We start from the raw sequence: 20,711 nt of genomic DNA, 5'->3' as shown, positions 1-20,711 counted from the left end.
AACATAGAACAATATGCAATGTTAGTGATAATGATAAGGTACTAAAGTAGGAAAAAACAAAACATTGATTATATTCATATTTTAATGTCTAATACTTATAAATAAGATATAGCATAGAGCACAGAATTACAAAAATGAATTCCACAGTTGCATACAAAGTATAATTTCTTCAGAAAAGTCTAACCTCACACTGCTCAGTTCAAGTTATTCATCCAATCAGATTTTGGGTTTCTTAGGTAAAGATCCAAAAGCAGATATAACAGTGCCCTTGGTACCAGTGACATTGCTAGTGAGGGGCTGCTGCAACAGACCAGGCTGTTTTATGGTTGGTTTGGATCCTACATTAGGTGCCGCCTGGTCCCATTTTGATTTCCGCTTCTTCTCTTCATCACTCTCTGATTTCTTGGCCACTCCAGATATGAAATCAATCTTAGCTAGCTTTTCTTTCTTTTCCTTTTCTCTCCTGTCCATTTCTAGCTTTTGAACCCGAGCCAACTCATCATAGTAGGATTCTTTGCCCCATTTCAAAGGGTCGTAGATTTCAGGTGGATAGTTTGTATCCAGCTCATTGATATCACAAAACTGAATGAGTTTCTCATAGATACTTGGATTCCTGAAGTTTTTCTTATCCTGGATTATTCGGTTCATGTCAAGACCTTCTGTGAGCATACGGTTGTAGAACTTGGCAATAGTTTCTTGGAGTTCCTTGGGGCACTTGCCCGGGGGCTCGGGGGGGATGCTGGCTCCGTCCTGCGAGTCGTCGGGGTCGGAGCGCGGCACCGCCTCGTCCGTGTCCGTCTCCATGGAGAGGCGCCGCATGTCGTCCTGGCTGCCTGGAGCCGGTGAAAGCGCTTCTTCGTCCGACACCATCGTTTCGTCGACGTAGGACACTAGCTGCTTTTTGGGGCTGATGGGCGCCGACGCCCGGCCGTCGCCGTCCGTGGCGCGCCGCGGACTCGGCGGCGCAGAGTGAGTTCTGGCCTCATCCTTCTCGGGGGTCTGCTCCTCGATGTCTTCCTCGCCTTCGGAATCAGTATACGTCGCAGTGAGAGAAGCTAAGGCTTGGGACGTCATGGTGAATTAATATTTTATAGTAAAACACAATGACGACATGAATTTAGGCAATTTTACAGAAGGTTTTTAACAAAATAGTAAAATGCCATGGCAAAATATGGTAGAAATAGAAATAGAAATCATTTCTTCAGACATTGGCACAGACTTGTAATAATTCTAATTCTATGGACATTGGTAACGTGAACGTCAAGTCAAACACTTTGACAAGATATTTTTTTAATGCGTTTAGGAATTGCATTGAATAGATTGATCACTGTTTTCGTTCAGTAACGGCACGGCAGTTGTCGCAGTGCGGTTTCGGTTTTTTCAGTTGAAGTATGTATCTAGAACGGAACGCAATACTGCTGACTGTCATTTTGACGAATGATGGAGGTGTTGGAGAATGCAGAAATTAGAAATTATTGATGAAAAATAATGTACTCTTCCAGTGAGACGTGTAAACAGTGATAGCTAGCGATCGTCTAAGTTAATGTGTCGATAGTAGTTACACAACAGCAGCGAGATGGCGACGCAGCCGAGTGACCCGACGGAGTTTCCGCCCGAGATCATTTTGAAGCCCCTGGCGTTGGTTGGGCTCTCGGGGCTGGACACGGTGAACAACGCCGTGCACAAGGCCGTATGGGACGCCTTCAGCAACAACCGCCGCGCCGAGCGCGCCGCCGTGCGCTTCAAGCTGTTGCAGAATACATTCGAATTTCCCGTAGTCAAGCCAAAGCGGAACTCTTACGAATGGTACATCCCTAAGGGCATACTCAAGAAGAACTGGATTCACAAGCGCGTGGCTCTCGTGCCCTCCGTTGTCGTGATTTTTTATGACATGGAGTGGACTGACCCCCAGTGGAACGAGAAGATTATTGAGTGCGCGTCTCGAGTGCAGAGCATCCGCGCGGCCGTGGAGGGCCACGCGACGCGCGTCGCCGTGGTCGTGGTGCAGGATGGGCTCACACCGCCGCCATCCGAGTACTTGCTGGGCGCCGAGCGCGCGCAGGCCCTTTGTGCCGCCTGCGAAATTCAGTCAAAGGCACTTTTTGTACTACCACACAATGACCACCTCATGGGCTACATAGTGCGACTCGAAAACGCATTCTACGATATTGCACAGAACTATTATCATCATGAAACAAAAAACATAAAGCAACACCGAGACCACCTCAACAAGACCACACACCAGTATCTTTTTGTGAGACACCAATTTAAGTTAGGCTTCCTGAATGAACTTAAACAGGACCTGAGTACCGCACACAAGCACTATCTCCATGCCTACAACAACCTGCTGGAAACCAGAGCAGTTGACACCAACATGCATGAGGTAAGAACTGTAGCGGGCTACATCAACTACAAGCTCTGTAAATTACTATTTGCCTTAAATATGGCAAGAGATGCTATAGCACAGCTCAAAACACACATTGAGAGGTATAAAAATAGAATTGGCCCTACAGAGCTGCTATTTGAACACTATGCATGGATTGCGAGACAGTACAGTGCCTTTGGAGAGTTGTTTGATGAAGCAATACGTGCAGGGCTTCCAGCAATACAGTCACAACACCCTGGCTTCTATTACCAGCATGCGGCTCAGTTCACAGTGAAGAGGAGACAGGCAATGCGGTCAGTTTGTGCCGAGGTAACCCAGTATCCTCCGGCACCTGATCCTTTAGAGGGTATTGTAGAGTTTTACGGGCAGAGGCCATGGCGGCCTGGCCGTCTGAGTGCCGACCCTCATGATCCACAGAGAGAGCAAGCAGCTGTACAGGCACTGCAATACAATGAAAGGATCTTCAACCACTCTACAGTTGTCATCAGTTTTCTAGGTAGTGCTATCTCGCAGTTTAAGACGTTCCATTCACCGCGCATGCGAAAACAGCTGGTGGTGGAGATGGCGAACGAGTACTACTACTGCGCAGACTACGGCAAGGCGCTGACGCTGCTCAGCCACATGCTGTGGGACTACCGGCGTGAGCACTGGTGGTTCCTTGCGTCGCACGTGCTAAATCGCGCGCTACAGTGCGCGTACCTCTCTGCTGTGGTGCAAGATTACGTCCAGCTATCTCTTGAAGCCTTGTCTAAACACATTCAAGTGCCAAACAATGATAAGGACAGGATATTCAAGAATATCATGGCTGTGCTTAATCTGGACGTCCCCTCGGCAGAGCCCGACCTGCCCGCGGCGGCTGCAGCGCGTGCTGCCGACCTCTGGCAGGCAGCAGCCGACCGCGAACCATTTGCCGTCAATGTCGACATGGCGAGCATATCCAGCGTCTTCGAGGTTAAAACCAAGTTCACCCAGCAAAAATATAAAATGGACGAAATTATCGAGATCGAAGTTTACGTGCGACTCTCTTACGCTACCACGCTCGAGGTCAAGAGAGCGTTAGTTACAGTTGCGAGTCGCACGGAGACTATCGAGATTCCCATAACGGACGGCGGCAATATCATTACTCTAGAAGGCGGTAAAGTAAAGAGGTTCTTGTGCCAATTCAAATGCAACTCCAAGGACAATGGCACAGACATTACGATCAAAAATATTTCGTTTGCATTAGACAATGATAAGAAACGGAAAATCGTCATGAACTTTAAAATGGAAGAGAATAAGAACATGGAAACAGCTATACACCCTGAGCTGCTACATTTCATACATAGTCCTAAAGCTGATTACGAATTCGATAGCATCGTGCCTTCGACGATCGCCCACATCGTGGCGCGCGAGTGCCGCCTGTCCAACAGCGTCAGCAACCAGAGCCCCGCGCTGCAGGGCGAGTGGTTCCCCTCCACCTTCACCATAACAAACGACGAAAACACATCCGTTTACGACGTCAAAATCACAGTCTCATTGCTTAGCACTCCTGATAATCAGAACCCTGAGACGGTCACCGAGCTGAGCCTTATAGAGGGACAACCTCAGACGCAGCCTCTCCAGATATCACCCGGGAGCATTGATAAGTCCTCCACACACTCCAGCACATTCTTCTTGAAGACTAACAGAACTTCCACAACCACAGTCCAAATAAAAGTCTCGTACTTCATTGATCTTCCAGAAGTCTCCAAGCTAGAATGTGTCAAGGACTTTACTACAAAAATATCCATAGTAAAGCCTTTCGAAGTTTCTACAAACTTCGTTGCTATGAACTTCAAACCTATCTCTAAGTGCTTTATAGATGACCCTCTGATTGTCATGCCTAATGTTAAAATCCTAAGTCCTTGGGATCTGGTGATAGTAGATACGGAGCTAGAAGTAGTTGATTGCTTCAGATACGCTGATGAGGGCAAACTGCAGTCATGCATTAGTAATTTAGAAGTAGCCGAGAAAAATACGGCTGTGGATGCTATCTGTATTCAGGCAAAGTACAAGCCCAAAGATCATCCCACTAGGGTGGGGTTGTATAATATCAAATGGCGGCGGAAAAATAACACAAGCGGGCACTGTGTGATGAGCAGTACTGCCTTATCCAGCCTGCCTATTGAAGAGTGTCCCATAGCTGTAGAAGTCAAATATCCCGAAGTAGTAGAGCTACAGACTTCAGTTCCACTAAAGTGCATATTGTATGGAAAGTCAAGCAGCCCAGTGAGGCTCATGCTGACAGTTGAGGGGTCTGATGCTTACATGTTCTCGGGTTATAGGAAGCTGTCAGTTACTGTGCCCCCGGGCGATTGTGTAGAGGTGTGTTACAACATCCACCCACTGGTAGCTGGGAACACGTCACCCCCGAGACTAAAAGCAGCCCTGGTCGGTGACCACCCTGGCCAAGACGCGCTCCGGGAGATGTTTGACAAAACTTTTCCTGATAATATATTTGTTATGCCTAAGTACAAGAAATAAAATCTATGAGATGTTACTTTCGTTTTTTTTGGAATGTAAATAATTAAACAAATATCTAGTTTTATTGTAGTTACCTTATTATTTAAATAATAAATGCAGTTATTTGTTATGTATGTTATTTATTTAAAAATACCTATCACAAGGTTTGCATACAATACAATTTTTCTTTATTGTTTATTTAGTAATATAAATTGCTTAATCTCTACGCAGAGCAAATTTCTCCTCTTGAATACCATTAGCTGTGATTATGAGGATATAAATGCTGTCTCCAGTGTAGATGTCTCTCTCCGCTGCACTGATGAACACATCCTTGATAAGAGCCAGAGCTTTTTCCTTAGGCAGAGGTGCTTCAGTTACATTCTGCATGTTCTTCAGACCAATCTGGTTATCAAGCAGGGGCTGCAACTGAGCGCCCGCAGAGCCGCCGGCGCGGTAGTTCGAGCGCTCGCAGTGCCCAATGGGGTCGTAACTGTACACACAACCCTTGCCCTCTCCGTCCAAGCCAGCCAAAACATTAGAGATGTAGTATGGGAAGAATCGTTTGTAGTACAGCATGGTGGAGAGCATCTGCGCCACGGCGGGGGTCGTCATGGGCTTGTTGTGTTCCTGCTCGTACATCTGCATGCGCGCCGCGAGCAGCCTCGTGAGCGTCAGCGTGTCGCACCAGCAGCCCGTCGCGCCCAGTACCGTGCGCGACGACAGCTGGAACAGCTTCTTCTGCTCGCGCGTGTAGATGGAGAAGCCCGTGCTCAGCCGGGTGTCCGCTCCGATCACCGCATAGTCATCACCGGCGATCGCGACTACGCTGCCGCCGTTGTCGGCGTACGGCTCGAAGCGATGCTGCACGGCGCCGGGTACCGCGTACTCAGGGAAGTTGCCTTGGACGTTCAACATTGTTGTTTTAAATTAAAATTTAATCGGGCTATTGAAATGAGTTCAAAACTTTGTTTAATTCGATGACATGCACAAATTCACGCACAAGAAGCTATTGCATATTTGACATATAATGCAGTGTTACCAACCAAATAATTCTTTTTTTCTATTTTGCAATGGTTATAAACATGTCTCAAACATAACTTCTGACATTAGGTTAAAAAAAAACTTCATTTGTCTATTTGTGGATGACGTGTATGTAGTTTATTGAAAAAGCCGACTTTATTTACAAATTAGTTAAAAAATCCAAGAAAATGACCTCTCTTATGTCCGTGATTCCCAAATTGTACCAAGAGTACACAACCAAGACATCTAAGAAGCTGAAAATCATCGACGCCTACCTACTGTACATTTTCTTGACCGCTGTGATTCAGTTCGTGTACTGCTGCCTAGTCGGCACATTCCCGTTCAATTCCTTCTTGAGCGGCTTCATTTCCACAGTCAGCTCATTCGTGCTCGCCGGTAAGTTCATACAACATCGCTTTTTAGCATAAACGTAACAAGTTTGTAAGTTAATTACAATCAATCGAATCCACCTAAACCCCATTGTTTTTCTGTTTTCAGTCTGCCTGCGGCTCCAGGTGAATCCAGAAAACAAGAATGAATTCCTAGGACTGAGCGCCGAGCGTGGCTTCGCCGACTTCATATTCGCTCACCTTGTTTTGCACATTGTTGTCATCAACTTCATAGGTTAAGTTCATTTATAATTAATTTTATATTTAATAAGAAATACATATTATAACTTCTAACATGTATTTATTTTCATCAACACAACTTCAGTAATAGGTATAGGCTGCCCCCTACTTGTTGGGTATGTACAGTCGACGTCAAAGAGATCTTTACGACTAACGTTACAAAAAATTATTTACACGACTTTATTGTCATAGCATTTAGGTCGTGTAAACATTTTTTTGTTACTTTGGCTGTAAATTTCTCTTTGACGTCGACTGTACATCCCTAATATAATATCTTACATGATTAAAAATATTTGACATTACCTTACATAGCAACTTTTGCGCTTGCTCAATCTGCACAAGTTAAATTCAGTGGGAAATGACTTGCAAGTGGAATTTTTATGTTAGACTGTCCTGTCTGCAACTTCATCTGCATGATGATGATTAATAAACTGTTCCAAGTCCTTAGTCATTCCCCAAGCTTCAAATTATATCCACACCAATTCCATCAAAATTGGTTCCGCAGTTTAAGCATGAAGAGAAGAAGAGGAATGTCTGTCAAACTTGTCATTTGGATAATTTTTAAATATTCAAACAACTACTAGCCTACAGGGACCATGCATGTTGAAGGGTCTGCCATCTTGTGGCCTAAATCGGAAAATTAAACTTGACATTTACACTTTTCTCGAATAAACAAGGGGCTCTTGTGCTGCCCCCTACAGTTCATGCATGCTTCTTATCAGGGCATCAGATTAACTTGTTAATTAGTCATATTTGTAAGAGGTTGAATGGAACAGACTGGGAACGAATTGGAAGGTAGCAATAAACAAGTTCATTTGAATTATTTTTATTTTTATTCTTTGACTAGTCTTGAATCAATTTTACAATAATTATTCAAACAATATTCCTTAAAGATAATTGTAAATAAATCAAAGGGCTAGCTGTAAATGAATGCCGAAAATTTTAAGTACTTACTAAATAATCTATAATTATAAATCAATCTGCTATTATACAAACTGAGAGAATTTGGAACATATATCTTATAGATAGTATTTCGAAAACCTAGTTTTTTTGCAGGATATAAGCTTAGGACATATGGGATAGTTAAATTATGTCCAATTGGACTAAAAAAAAGGTGACGTAAGTTAATAACATACATATTTAACTTTAATACTGGGTTTTATATAGATACATTTAACAATATTACAATTGATTACAAGAATGATTTGTAAAAAAAGTGTATTACTTCAGTTATTAATTGAAATTAGTTCCATACAAAACCCAGGATTAAAAAATAGTCTATAATTTAAAAAACTGTTAATACTAAAACTATTCAACATCAAGTCCAAAGATTTGTTAAAAATGGTATTAGTTCGGAGCCTCTATTAAGTGGCCCAACATTTTTAACCACAACAACATTTAGTTTGACATGTCAAGGTAAAGCAGTAAGTGGAGACATGTTGGAGTAGGACAGTGCAACATCTTGCTTGTAGACACTGCACTATCTGGGGCCCGTTTCTCAAAACCTTGTAACTTGAAATACAAGCCGATGTCACTTTTTGACACCTTTTGTTAGAAAGGGACTTCCACTTGTATTACAAGTTACAAGCTTTTAAGAAAGGGGCCCCTGCTGCCACAAAAAACTTAAATAAATACTTGGTGAGTTTGGGGTTTTGATTGTGAATGTCAAGAATGTGGTAAATGTGGTGGTGATGGTCATACTCATACTATATAAATTTCCATGTAGGACTAACCACATAATCGAGAAAAAAATCGAATGAAAATCTTAAGGGCCTGAAACAGATGGGCCCAGGACAGGAGTAGGTTTGTTTCTTTCACGATTTTCATATTGGTCCCATGGAAACCTTGTTCAGTATGATATGACCATCATAATACATTTTTGATATTCAGAATCATGACTCCAAATCACCTAGTAGAAAGAAATGATCAACATTTCATTAATATGGACGCGAAATTTATTCATTGTCAATATAAAAATACACTCTCAAAGACTTAGAAAAATAAACTTTAGCAACGAGGCCTATTACCGAAACGCCCGAGTCGTGACGTCACGACCTCACAGCGACATAACGGTTCCGAACACTTCGTAAACACTACCTTGAGTAATGTAATGGCTCAATCACAGAGATCCTCATACAATCACTTCAGGAAGGTCAATGTAGGTACTGACAGAGACAACCTGTGATCGCTGGTAGACCTTATTTCCATGCAAGAAGGTTTACAAATGGTAAATTAATTGATCTTTGCGATTGTATATTCAGATCGGATGCATTCACTTACTGGGACATTGTAATTGTGCTATTACATAACTTTAATATTATTTTGTTAAAACTAACTAAAATATCACAAAAGATGAAAAAAGGTCACATACTCTAAAGATTTCTTTACATTTCCAAGCTATACTCTGTTAAGCCATTTCCGTCAGTAGGAAAGAGCGGCAAATTTAAAAATTGTAGGCTCGAAGAGTCCTATGTAACAAAGGTGAGTTGCAAAATGGCTGCTCAAACAGCAAAAAAAGTCAATCGATGGTACGTATGCGAATTCGTTACATAAATATTTCGAATGCTTTACATCAATAAACGATTTTGAAAAAAATTACAAAGTAAATAGCTGACGATATTCAATAATTAAGACCATCTCTTTTTGTAGCGGGATAAAATCCAAAGTAAGAAAGAGACGGCGAGTGTCAGCTATTCCTACTAAGTTACAATGTTCACGTCATACCGTACGCTTCTGTAGTTACGTCCGTGTGTGTGACTCAGCTCTCAGGAGCGGAAGCGGAGGCGGGAGTATCAGCGTTTGCGGGAGCGGGACGGGAGAGGTAGCGGCGTCTCGCTCGCGCTAGTAGTTGTTGTTTGCGTCGTTGTAGGTTAGTTTCGCGTTCGGAGGAATCTTGAGGAAACTCTGCTGTGATTTCCCTAAAAATATTAGGTAATTCATTATAGGTACTTTATTTTTATGCTTCGATTAATTTAAAAAATACTTCGGGCTCATTTAGACGGCGCGCGAACTCGTATACGATTTTAGTTACATTGCGGACCATTGAGGTTACATCAATTCGGGCGACCGATCAAATGACGCAATGTAATAAAACTCGCATGCGAGTTCTCGCACCGTCTAAATGAGCCCTTCTACTGTGAAATTCGGTCTGAACTCCAGGCGGGGGGTACTCACTGCGCAGTCTCGTCCTGTAGCGGCGGCGGCGGCGGCGGCGGCGGGGGCGGGGGTGGCGGGGTGGCGACGGCGGGGGGCTCGTGCGGCGGGGGAGGGGGCGGGGGCAGGCGGCCCTCCAGGATGTTGTCGACGGTGAGGTCGGCCGAGCGCGTCGCCGCCAGGTCCGCCAGCAGCGGCGCCAGCCCGTAGTGCGGGAACATCGCCTGCACCTGCACACACACTACATTCATACAGGACACTATTCTTCTCCACGATTTGAAAGAAAATACATGTATTTACGTCAAACCGAACCAGTTAGAACATAGTACATAGATGAGATAGACGTTAAAAAGTTTTCAGCGTGCGAATCGGTGGAGGTAGATTGTTCCAGCATTTGGTAGTGGCGTATCGAAGACTACCGCGAAATGAGGTTGAACGATGCATAGGGCACACGAGTACAGATTTCAATTATACTTTTCTATAATTTCCGACTCGACTTTAGTGAACTATAATGAATTTCACCAAACACGTATCATCCAGGGCATATAACAAAACAACAGAATAAACGACTTCAACGAGCCTTCAGCCCAACAGACTTGCACTTTTAAGTGATAAGTGAAAAATATTATAATATGTATGTAACTAACCTGTCTCGCTAGTGCGTCGAGCTGAGCGGGCGGCAGAGGCTCGCGGCGCACGCGCGTCACCTCCACGGAGAAACTCGGCAGCCACGACACGTAACGAGAGCCTACAACAATATTTCTTCTATTAAACTTAGCCCTTATCACTTTTTTACTCCGTTATCTCATAGAGAAATATAGTAAGACAAGAGTGCTCACTCCATACATCAGTTTCAGTCCAATGCTCAACAACATAAGACTTTCCGGTCGGTGCTCATGTATTGTCAAGTAGCAGTACTGATAATTCCGTTACTCGACGCTAGATGTCGACTATGAAAATAATAGTCTTTTTGGTACCAAAACTGATACATCGAGTGATCAATCTATGTATTTTTTTCTCTATGGTAGTTACCTATAGATGTAGATAAAGGAGCATTAAGCCTTGCGGTGATAACACGAGAGCCGATCAAATCACCTTATCCTGGTCACACCACATTTTTGTCGTACCCTACCTTTAAATTTAATAAAGTCTGATGACGAAACATTCCTTTAAAGACAAAGAATATTCAAAGACGTAGTCGTTCACCGTTCTGTCAAAAGACCCACCATTCCTACACACCTTCACCTACTTCCGTCTCCGGCCCGCAGCAGTACGAGTAGTTGGCATCAGTGCCAACCTGCGACCCGACACTTGCAACATCTCGGCCGGTTCCGTCACTCACGGCACTATCACCCGCATGTACCAACAGCAGCGCAGCTACGGACATGACGGTCAACAACGCGCACACGTCGCTTATCTTCACCATCCACTAATGTTTTGTATACTAGGTTTCTTTATTACAAAATTTGCTTGAAAAAACACTCGTCTTGCTTGATACTTATTGCGTGTAGGACCTACTTCTCAGTGGGTAATATATTGTGCCCCGATGTAGTGGAAAAACTTTTTTTCTTTTGCGACATTTTCGACACGATATTATCACTTGGTTATCATCCTTTAGAACACTCGTGAGTAGTCGTGTACCTAAACCTTACGAAACTTTGTAAAGGGTTTTAGTAAACATTAAAATAATATGTGTGTTGAATAACTGAACCAAAGAGTAAAGTAAGTATTGAATTAAACGTTGGCACTATTACATAAATATGAGCGATGAATGATTTTACATATATTTGTAATGCAGATTCGGGTATCGTAATTTCGTCTGCGGGTGTCTTAGATCTAGTTCTTCTATCGTATCGGTTTGGGTGAACGATAATTTAGTATCTATTTGTGCATTTAATAATAGGTACCAAGTACCAAATAAATCCAATATTATGACAAGATCGAGACTGTTGACAAATTGCGTCAGTCGAACGACTGACAAATTGAGATGTAAAACAGGTGAGATTAGTCCAGAATTATGAATGAGTTTGACATCGAGGCGTGTCGCTCGGTTATGGCTTTGAGAAAGTGTGGATGTATGCCAACTTTGGCCAGCGGTTAGCCAGTACTTTTATATGATTTATTTTTTCTGCTCTGGTAAATCATGAATCATTCTATGAAAAATGAACGCATCCAGATAGACGAAATGTAGGTAAATAAAGGTCTAAATAATTGTAGTCATTTTGTGTTCTAGACCGTTTGCGATGTAGACTAAAAGGGATATAGGCAAAATATTACACTAGTCATTTTGTGTTCTAGACAGTCCGAGACCAACCCGTATAAATTCACCAAGGTAAAGGCTCGGAAGAATAATGCTCGACCGGTTGGTCGGCCGTCGAGGCGGCACTGTTCCGCTAGTAGTGGTCGTTCACACACACAACACTGACCGGCCAGCGCGCGGCGGCACGTGGGGCACGACGCGTCCTGCTGCATCCACTGGCACAAGCACGAGCTGCAGACACTACACACACACAACACTGACCGTGGAACTGGAAGAGGTGGTTGACGGGCGCCACGGCTGCAGGAGCAGGCGGCGCGGCGGCGGGGGGCGGGGGGCGCGCGGCCAGCGCGCGGCGGCACGTGGGGCACGACGCGTCCTGCTGCATCCACTGGCACAAGCACGAGCTGCAGACACTACACACACACAACACTGACCGTGGAACTGGAAGAGGTGGTTGACGGGCGCCACGGCTGCAGGAGCAGGCGGCGCGGCGGCGGGGGGCGGGGGGCGCGCGGCCAGCGCGCGGCGGCACGTGGGGCACGACGCGTCCTGCTGCATCCACTGGCACAAGCACGAGCTGCAGACACTACACACACACAACACTGACCGTGGAACTGGAAGAGGTGGTTGACGGGCGCCACGGCTGCAGGAGCAGGCGGCGCGGCGGCGGGGGGCGGGGGGCGCGCGGCCAGCGCGCGGCGGCACGTGGGGCACGACGCGTCCTGCTGCATCCACTGGCACAAGCACGAGCTGCAGACACTACACACACACAACACTGACCGTGGAACTGGAAGAGGTGGTTGACGGGCGCCACGGCTGCAGGAGCAGGCGGCGCGGCGGCGGGGGGCGGGGGGCGCGCGGCCAGCGCGCGGCGGCACGTGGGGCACGACGCGTCCTGCTGCATCCACTGGCACAAGCACGAGCTGCAGACACTACACACACACAACACTGACCGTGGAACTGGAAGAGGTGGTTGACGGGCGCCACGGCTGCAGGAGCAGGCGGCGCGGCGGCGGGGGGCGGGGGGCGCGCGGCCAGCGCGCGGCGGCACGTGGGGCACGACGCGTCCTGCTGCATCCACTGGCACAAGCACGAGCTGCAGACACTACACACACACAACACTGACCGTGGAACTGGAAGAGGTGGTTGACGGGCGCCACGGCTGCAGGAGCAGGCGGCGCGGCGGCGGGGGGCGGGGGGCGCGCGGCCAGCGCGCGGCGGCACGTGGGGCACGACGCGTCCTGCTGCATCCACTGGCACAAGCACGAGCTGCAGACACTACACACACACAACACTGACCGTGGAACTGGAAGAGGTGGTTGACGGGCGCCACGGCTGCAGGAGCAGGCGGCGCGGCGGCGGGGGGCGGGGGGCGCGCGGCCAGCGCGCGGCGGCACGTGGGGCACGACGCGTCCTGCTGCATCCACTGGCACAAGCACGAGCTGCAGACACTACACACACACAACACTGACCGTGGAACTGGAAGAGGTGGTTGACGGGCGCCACGGCTGCAGGAGCAGGCGGCGCGGCGGCGGGGGGCGGGGGGCGCGCGGCCAGCGCGCGGCGGCACGTGGGGCACGACGCGTCCTGCTGCATCCACTGGCACAAGCACGAGCTGCAGACACTACACACACACAACACTGACCGTGGAACTGGAAGAGGTGGTTGACGGGCGCCACGGCTGCAGGAGCAGGCGGCGCGGCGGCGGGGGGCGGGGGGCGCGCGGCCAGCGCGCGGCGGCACGTGGGGCACGACGCGTCCTGCTGCATCCACTGGCACAAGCACGAGCTGCAGACACTACACACACACAACACTGACCGTGGAACTGGAAGAGGTGGTTGACGGGCGCCACGGCTGCAGGAGCAGGCGGCGCGGCGGCGGGGGGCGGGGGGCGCGCGGCCAGCGCGCGGCGGCACGTGGGGCACGACGCGTCCTGCTGCATCCACTGGCACAAGCACGAGCTGCAAACATTACGCTAAGTTAACAGGGAATATGATGCGAAACTCCGCGTCGGGGGCGCCACTTCCACAATCCGTCACAATCTAAGGGTCTACCGCAAAACGAGAGAGTCGAAATTTCGTTATCTAACCCCACTATCCCTCTTGCATATTCGAGCGATAAAGAGTCGGATAGCTGAGATTCGATTTTTGCGTTTCCCGGTAGGCCCTTTGTAAACAAACCGCCTTGATGTATCAATGTCATATTTTATTGTCTGTGAACACTTGTCAGTATGTATAAGTTACTCTATTGTTTACGAATGTTTACGACGGGTGCTAGTGCTGCACTCTGGCGGCAGAACATTGCAGTAATGCCCCCCGTTGAGAACGCAAATAAAGTATGGTTGTTAGACGTAAATGTTCGTACCTTAAGCGATAAACATCTAAACGGAATAAGAACAAACCATACGAGCCTTGAGATAAAATAAACAAGTTATGTACTTATGGAACAGATGGTCGCAGGGCAGTTTGCGCGCCTCCTTCATGGGCTCCCAGCAGATGGCGCAGTTGTCCTGATTTTTCTCCACCTCTTCCTTGCTCGCCATTGGATAACTGTAACAAACAAAATTATTTACATTTGGGAAAAAATTCTACTCGGTTCAAAATGTTCCAATTTTATATGTAAGATAATGTTCCAATTTGAGATGTAGATGTAATAAAATACTAAAATCACTTGACGTGAACAATATTTAAAGAATCCCCTTTATTTTTCCGGAAATCCATCATCAGATCGGACGTATATAATGTCAACGACAGTAACGGGACGGTACGTTAAAGTATGTAGTATACATATGTACGAGGGGAGTTCAAAATATTCTCGGTATGAGAATGAAAACAAACAAGTACGAAAAGTTTGATATTTTTATTTTTCAATATACTCCCCCCCTATGTTCATACACTTAAAAGATCGATCAATTATTTTTTTTAATCCTGCATAAAAATATTTTTTATCTTTGGTGTAAAAATGCTCCTCCACTGCCGCCTTAAATGCTTCATCATCGGAAAATTTATTTCCACGTAGATCCTTTTTAAGATTGGGGAACAAAAAGAAGTCGCTGGGGGCTAAGTCCGGACTATACGGTGGGTGAGTAACAGTTTCAAACCCACATTCAACAATAGCTGCCTTGGCAATATGAGCAGTATGGACGGGGGCGTTGTCATGCAGAAGCATAACACCTTTGGTTAACTTTCCTCGCCTCTTTTCTTTGATTGCATCCTTTAATTGACGTAGAATGTTAGCGTAGTACTGTCCTGTGATATTTACACCTTTTTCTTTATAATCGATCAGTAATACTCCTTCACAATCCCAAAATATCGTGGCCATGACCTTGCCAGCTGAAGGGATGACCTTGAACTTCTTGGGATGAGCTGAACCCTTAATGTGCCACTGCATGGACTCTTGTTTACTCTCTGGGTCATAATGATGAACCCAGGTTTCATCTCCAGTAACTATTCTTTGCAGCACCTCATCAGGATTTTCACCGCACAGGTCAATAAAATCGGAACAACAAGCTACACGCATGTCTTTTTGAAGCCGAGTCAGCATTCGCGGAACCCATCTTGCACTTACTTTTGACATATTAAGATGGTCATGGATAATATCATGTACGGTACCAATAGAGAGATTGGTTACTTGTGCTATAGATTTTACCTTCACTCGACCATCTTCCAATATAAGTTTTTCCACTTTATCAATATTTTCTTGTGAAGTAGCTACTACAGGCCGGCCAGGTCTAGGGTCGTCTTCAACACTCTCCCTTCCACGTTTAAACTCGCTTGACCACTTTTGAATGGTAGATAAAGAAGGAGCAGACCCACGGTAAACACAATCCATTTCCTCTTTTATGGTTTTTTGATTTTTACCCTGTTTTGTCAAGAATTTTATCACGCATCGATGTTCTAATTTAGTTAACATTGTCAATTCCCACATGATGTTCATGTTTGTTCAGCAATTGCAGAAAAACAAAAGAACATCTCGGTTCGAATTATACTTTTTTTTAATGTCAATGAATAAACCTTAGCGGCCAGTAACGAAAGAAATTTTAGAAGAGGTTGTAAGATATCAATACCGAGAATATTTTGAACGCCCCTCGTATATCATTTCAATAAAAACAAAAAAAAAGTCGATCCAGCCTTATTCGAGACATCGGAATCGGGACATACCTATGCGTTAAAAAGTTCCTTACGAATTGAGAAATTTACGAATTTGGTTTTTAACTAGAGATTCTGGTTTTTTGGTTGGTTTTGGTCATAGACTAGGAATCCTCTAGACTGAGTTTAGAGCAATTATTTCATGATACCGATGCTGCCAAAAATACGGGGGTGCGGGGGGACGAGGTTAGCGAATCCCGTGCCGTGATTGGTCCGTTCAAAGACACGGACCAATCACGGCACGGGATTGACTCGAAGATGGAGTAAAAGTACCGTATAAGTGGCAGAGGGGGTAGCGTTACTATGCTCAGTCTAGAGGATGTATTGTCTGTGGTTTTGGTTAAATCGTCTATGTTTGCTCTCTTTGTATGTGTCTCTTTTCACTATCACTAACTCCGGGATCAGAAGGAATGTTAATTTAAAAGTCACTGGATACCAATTAATATTTATTTATAGTTCTGCAATATTAACACACAATTAATCAAAACCCAAATTAATCAACAATGATAATGATATTTGATGTTATGATAGATTTTTCATTAGAACATTCTCCGTACTTACGCAAGCGGTCAATACCGTCATAAAACTCATTAGTAATAAGACAATGTTTGATGTAATTAGTTAATTTTCATAAACATTTCGTTCATATATTTACGCAACAATAACCAGTTGTCGAATGTTTCCCTCGGCGAGTGGTATTTTAATTATTGCATGGAAGTTAAATGTCTATTTACTGTTTGCTGTTAATTACAATAAATAAATAAACAATTACTGTAATGAGGCGTTGACGCATTCAGCAACGGAATATTTATTAAAGTTTTGAAAGGATTGTTTTTCTATTATATAAAATTCTTTAAGTTTTGTTTGGTTGTTAAAATTAAAATATTCTAACAACGATAGTATAAGTAATAACAACAACAGATTACAGATGTACAAACTGTTACAAACTTACAACGCCCACGCTCATGCTATACTTTACTACGGTACAGTACTTTGGGGTATTATTAGGAATTTATTTATTCAAAAGTTTATCATAATCGTGGTAAATAGTTTAAAAGACGATGAACGTGCAAATGAAAATAATTCAGGGTTGATCACAATCGACTCGCAAGGACAATCATCGAGATTTTTTAAATAATAAAAATACGTTATTTTCCTATTTATATAATGAAACAATAGGTTTTATTCTATTTACCATACAATAAGGTATTAATAGCACGTATTTATCTTACATCAAGTGGCGAGGGCACAGGGAACTGCAACACCAAGTGGTTACGGTTTGGTAGAAGTCTTAGGATTTTAGTATTCTACAATGTGAAGAAAGTTGCGCAACACATATCAATACGACATACATATTTACTTAATCACGACGAGTAGTAGGTAACGTATATTATGCTAACGGCCGAAAATATTACTTATCGGCCACTGCGGTGTCATGATGAATCTTAGTTGCGGTCGCAAATAACTATCATCATGATCAAGTTACTTAGAATCGATTATGGATCGATTTGTTATAAAATTACAGACTGACTGTGAATATTTATTAATCATTAATTATATCGTAGGCTATTTTACTATCGAGTTAAATTAGGTACCTATACTTGTATTTCCGAAATAATATGTTTTTTTTTTTTTTTTTTTTAATTAGTATGCAGTTTGGTCGACCTTGTGACCAGCGACTGCTCTTGTTGGGAGAAGATTGGTAACGTGGCCGTAAGGGCCACGTCACCACCAAGGACGAAAGGGAAAGGAAATTCACAGGAGTAAGAAAAGAGAAAAGCAAGAATAGAGAAGAGAAGAGAAGTTAATTTGTAGCAAAAACAATAACGCTAGGTACAGAATGTTTTGAGTTGTACAGAAGTTTTGAGTTATGAGTTCCTGGTCTTTTCCCAATGGGGGCGGGTAGAGTAGTACCCCACAGGTCTGCGCAGGTTAGGTTTGTAACGAATAGTAGGAGAATTATTCCCACTATTCGTCACAAACCCGCCTTTGTCAATTTCTGCCTCTCTTATTTGGTCCAACGTTGTTTGATCGTCTGGATCCAAGAAGACATGCCTCGGGCGACGCACACGTTTTCTGGGCGGAAGCTCAGGAGTGTACTCCGAGGCATGACTTATTAGATCGTTGACGTGATTGGACGCTTTGTCAAAGTAGCGTCTGCTCAACACTTTAAAGTGTTGAGCCACAGTTGTCAGTCTTAAGTCCTTGTGCAAATCATTGTTTCTCACATACCACGGTGCCCCGACCAACTTCCGCAAGAATTTGTTTTGGAGAACCTGTAGGCTCTTCAGCTGGCGGGGGGAGGCCTGGGCGAAAGCAACCGAGGCATATGAGAATACTGTGCGGATACACACTTTGTAGATGTGCAGCTTACTGCGGACCGATAACTTGCTCTTCTTGTTAAGAAGGCAGTGAAGTCGGCATACATAATAAGCTGCACGATCGCGTACTGTCTTAATATGTCGATGGAAGTTTAACCGTTTGTCTAGAACTACCCCGAGGTATCTGGCCTCATCTCGCCATGGAATGGGACGATCGAAGAGGGTGATGTTGGAAATGGATGATATTAAGGATTTATATAATGTAGTGCGTGAAAATATGACCCCTACACTTTTGTCCGGATTGACTTCAACTCGCCACAATCTGCACCAATGCCCAAGAGCATCAGATGCAGACTGCAGGAGTTGAGCAACCCGAGCAATACAGGGGGATGTGACATAAGTTGCCGTATCATCGGCAAACAGAGCATAATGAGTGTCAGGAAGTTTTGGAATGTCGTTGATGTAGATGGCGAAGAGAGTTGGGGAAAGACATGAACCTTGTGGGACGCCGGCCTTAATTGGATGAAAGGCGGAACGCGATCCTTCTACTTTATAGCGAAAACATCTGGCTGTGAGGAAGTTCTCTATCAACCGGACAAGCCGATTGGGCAATCCAATATTGTAGAGTTTGTATAGCAAGCCCGGATGCCACACCTTATCAAAGGCCTTCGCTATATCAAGGAAGATCGCTCCAGTAGGGATCGCATGGCGCCCGCTAGTCATCCAAAAGAGGATGTGCTCCACAAGACGGTGAACTTGATGGACACATGAATGACTAGCCCTGAACCCGAATTGTTCAGGTATGATGATGTTATGAGCAGAAAGATGAGTGTGAATACGGGTAAGTATAATGCGTTCATAAAGCTTACCCAAAGTTTGAAGAAGACTGATCGGGCGGTAACTAACTGGGTCCGTACGGGGTTTACCGGGTTTGGGGATGCCAATGACGTCAGCCTCCTTCCAACATGATGGGAAATGGCAGTGGATGAGAGCAACGTTGTAAATGATGAGTAGGAGAGAGAGGATTCTGTCGGGTAGCGTTTTGATTAATTTATTGGTGATTCCGTCAGACCCAGGAGCCTTGCGTAACTTGAGTCTTCGGATCTGCATCTTCAGTTCCGTCATAGTTACCTCGGGGAGCGGTGTCAGTTCGAGTGGGGTTGTGGCCTTCTGAGTTAACTCCTCAGTTACCATTTTAACATGGTTCTCGTCAGTCGGCTGATTACTTGGAGAACACTGACCTTCAAGGCTAACAGCCAGACACTCAGCCTTCTCCGAGTCATCAAAAGCGGGTCCTTGTCCGTCAGGTCGAGTCAACGGTGGCATAGATGCAATGCCGTCCGTTTTTAGAGATCTCACCAGCCTCCAGAAAGCCTGATGGCTAGGTGTGATCTCTCTTAGTGTGCTGTCCCATCGCTCGTTCCTATAAGAAGCCAGCTGCCGCTTCAGATGAGTCTGAATGCGGTTTAAAGCGTTCTTATTAGAAGGAGACGGGAATGCGTCGTATGCCCTAGTGGCAGCATTTTTCGCCCTCACCAGTTCTCTAAGATAGAAGTCTTAGGATTTTAGTATTCTACAATGTGAAGAAAGTTGCGCAACACATATCAATACGACATACATATTTACTTAATCACGACGAGTAGTAGGTAACGTATATTATGCTAACGGCCGAAAATATTACTTATCGGCCACTGCGGTGTCATGATGAATCTTAGTTGCGGTCGCAAATAACTATCATCATGATCAAGTTACTTAGAATCGATTATGGATCGATTTGTTATAAAATTACAGACTGACTGTGAATATTTATTAATCATTAATTATATCGTAGGCTATTTTACTATCGAGTTAAATTAGGTACCTATACTTGTATTTCCGAAATAATATGTACATACGTGTAATGTAACGAACCGTCAATCATCAAATACTTAGATATTGATAGTTTTCATCAATAGTTCAATAAATAATAAAACATGTAAAAGCGTACGCTGGGTTGGGACGACGCGTCTTGTTTGTATCACCACTTTTTTACCGGATTACCGTCTGTTTTGCATATTTTATTCCCCATTCGAAGTTATGTCATAAAATCTGGTTTATTTTGGGATTGGAAACTTTAGGTTCTCGCAATACTCTGACCACCGATTGACCGTATGTATTGGCAATAAGGTACTTTTACCAATTGTCAGTTAACAGAGTGAAAGATACGATGGTAGTGCCTAAATTCGAGGTCGAATACTTTTAAAAATAAGTTCTTACATTCCGATAGTCCTTGTATACAGGTTATTAAGGTTATTGTAACATTGCACGTAATGA

General features: G+C 44.6%; 5 protein-coding genes across 5 annotated transcripts in view; 2 read left to right on the top strand and 3 right to left on the bottom strand.

Moving 5' to 3' along the window:
- Window positions 1-73: 73 nt before the first annotated feature.
- On the bottom strand, window positions 74-1,171 carry LOC134655185 (SAP30-binding protein). Its single transcript, XM_063510636.1, has one exon. It carries the CDS (start codon window positions 1,072-1,074, stop codon window positions 217-219), a length of 858 nt encoding a protein of 285 aa, XP_063366706.1. The 5' UTR covers window positions 1,075-1,171; the 3' UTR covers window positions 74-216.
- Window positions 1,172-1,421: 250 nt separating this feature from the next.
- On the top strand, window positions 1,422-4,904 carry LOC134655183 (trafficking protein particle complex subunit 11). The gene has a single exon (XM_063510634.1). It carries the CDS (start codon window positions 1,577-1,579, stop codon window positions 4,886-4,888), a length of 3,312 nt encoding a protein of 1,103 aa, XP_063366704.1. The 5' UTR covers window positions 1,422-1,576; the 3' UTR covers window positions 4,889-4,904.
- Window positions 4,905-4,990: 86 nt separating this feature from the next.
- LOC134655184 (proteasome subunit beta type-1) lies at window positions 4,991-5,902 on the bottom strand. The gene has a single exon (XM_063510635.1). The coding sequence runs from the start codon at window positions 5,780-5,782 to the stop codon at window positions 5,084-5,086; it is 699 nt and encodes a 232-aa protein (XP_063366705.1). The 5' UTR covers window positions 5,783-5,902; the 3' UTR covers window positions 4,991-5,083.
- Window positions 5,903-6,007: 105 nt separating this feature from the next.
- Window positions 6,008-6,570, top strand: LOC134655043 (dolichyl-diphosphooligosaccharide--protein glycosyltransferase subunit DAD1). The gene is made up of 2 exons (XM_063510500.1): window positions 6,008-6,283; window positions 6,386-6,570. Exons 1-2 carry the CDS (start codon window positions 6,076-6,078, stop codon window positions 6,514-6,516), a joined length of 339 nt encoding a protein of 112 aa, XP_063366570.1. The 5' UTR covers window positions 6,008-6,075; the 3' UTR covers window positions 6,517-6,570.
- A 2,570-nt stretch (window positions 6,571-9,140) lies between these two features.
- Window positions 9,141-20,711, bottom strand: part of LOC134655319 (E3 ubiquitin-protein ligase AMFR-like) — a 36,764-nt gene continuing 25,193 nt past the window's right edge. Inside the window, exons 6-10 of the mRNA XM_063510769.1 lie at window positions 14,368-14,478; window positions 13,748-13,890; window positions 10,317-10,417; window positions 9,691-9,899; window positions 9,141-9,464 (exon numbers count right to left, since the gene is read on the bottom strand). Of these exons, the coding sequence (XP_063366839.1) occupies window positions 9,275-9,464; window positions 9,691-9,899; window positions 10,317-10,417; window positions 13,748-13,890; window positions 14,368-14,478 (754 nt within the window). The 3' untranslated portion in view covers window positions 9,141-9,274. The remainder of the gene's footprint in view (window positions 9,465-9,690; window positions 9,900-10,316; window positions 10,418-13,747; window positions 13,891-14,367; window positions 14,479-20,711) is intronic.

Source organism: Cydia amplana, chromosome 16, assembly GCF_948474715.1.
Source record: "Cydia amplana chromosome 16, ilCydAmpl1.1, whole genome shotgun sequence".
In the NCBI taxonomy this organism is placed as follows: Eukaryota; Metazoa; Arthropoda; class Insecta; order Lepidoptera; family Tortricidae; genus Cydia; species Cydia amplana.
The sequence above is the reverse complement of the archived record's forward strand: the minus strand, read 5'-3'. Positions and strand labels throughout refer to the sequence as shown.

Excerpts from the sequence above, each read along its gene's own strand:
- LOC134655185 (XM_063510636.1), bottom strand. The coding sequence starts at position 1,074 with ATGACGTCCCAAGCCTTAGCTTCTCTCACTGCGACGTATACTGATTCC.
- LOC134655183 (XM_063510634.1), top strand. The coding sequence starts at position 1,577 with ATGGCGACGCAGCCGAGTGACCCGACGGAGTTTCCGCCCGAGATCATT.
- LOC134655184 (XM_063510635.1), bottom strand. The coding sequence starts at position 5,782 with ATGTTGAACGTCCAAGGCAACTTCCCTGAGTACGCGGTACCCGGCGCC.
- LOC134655043 (XM_063510500.1), top strand. The coding sequence starts at position 6,076 with ATGACCTCTCTTATGTCCGTGATTCCCAAATTGTACCAAGAGTACACA. Across the intron at positions 6,284-6,385 it reads CAGCTCATTCGTGCTCGCCG|TCTGCCTGCGGCTCCAGGTG; the intron begins GTAAGTTCATAC and ends TTCTGTTTTCAG.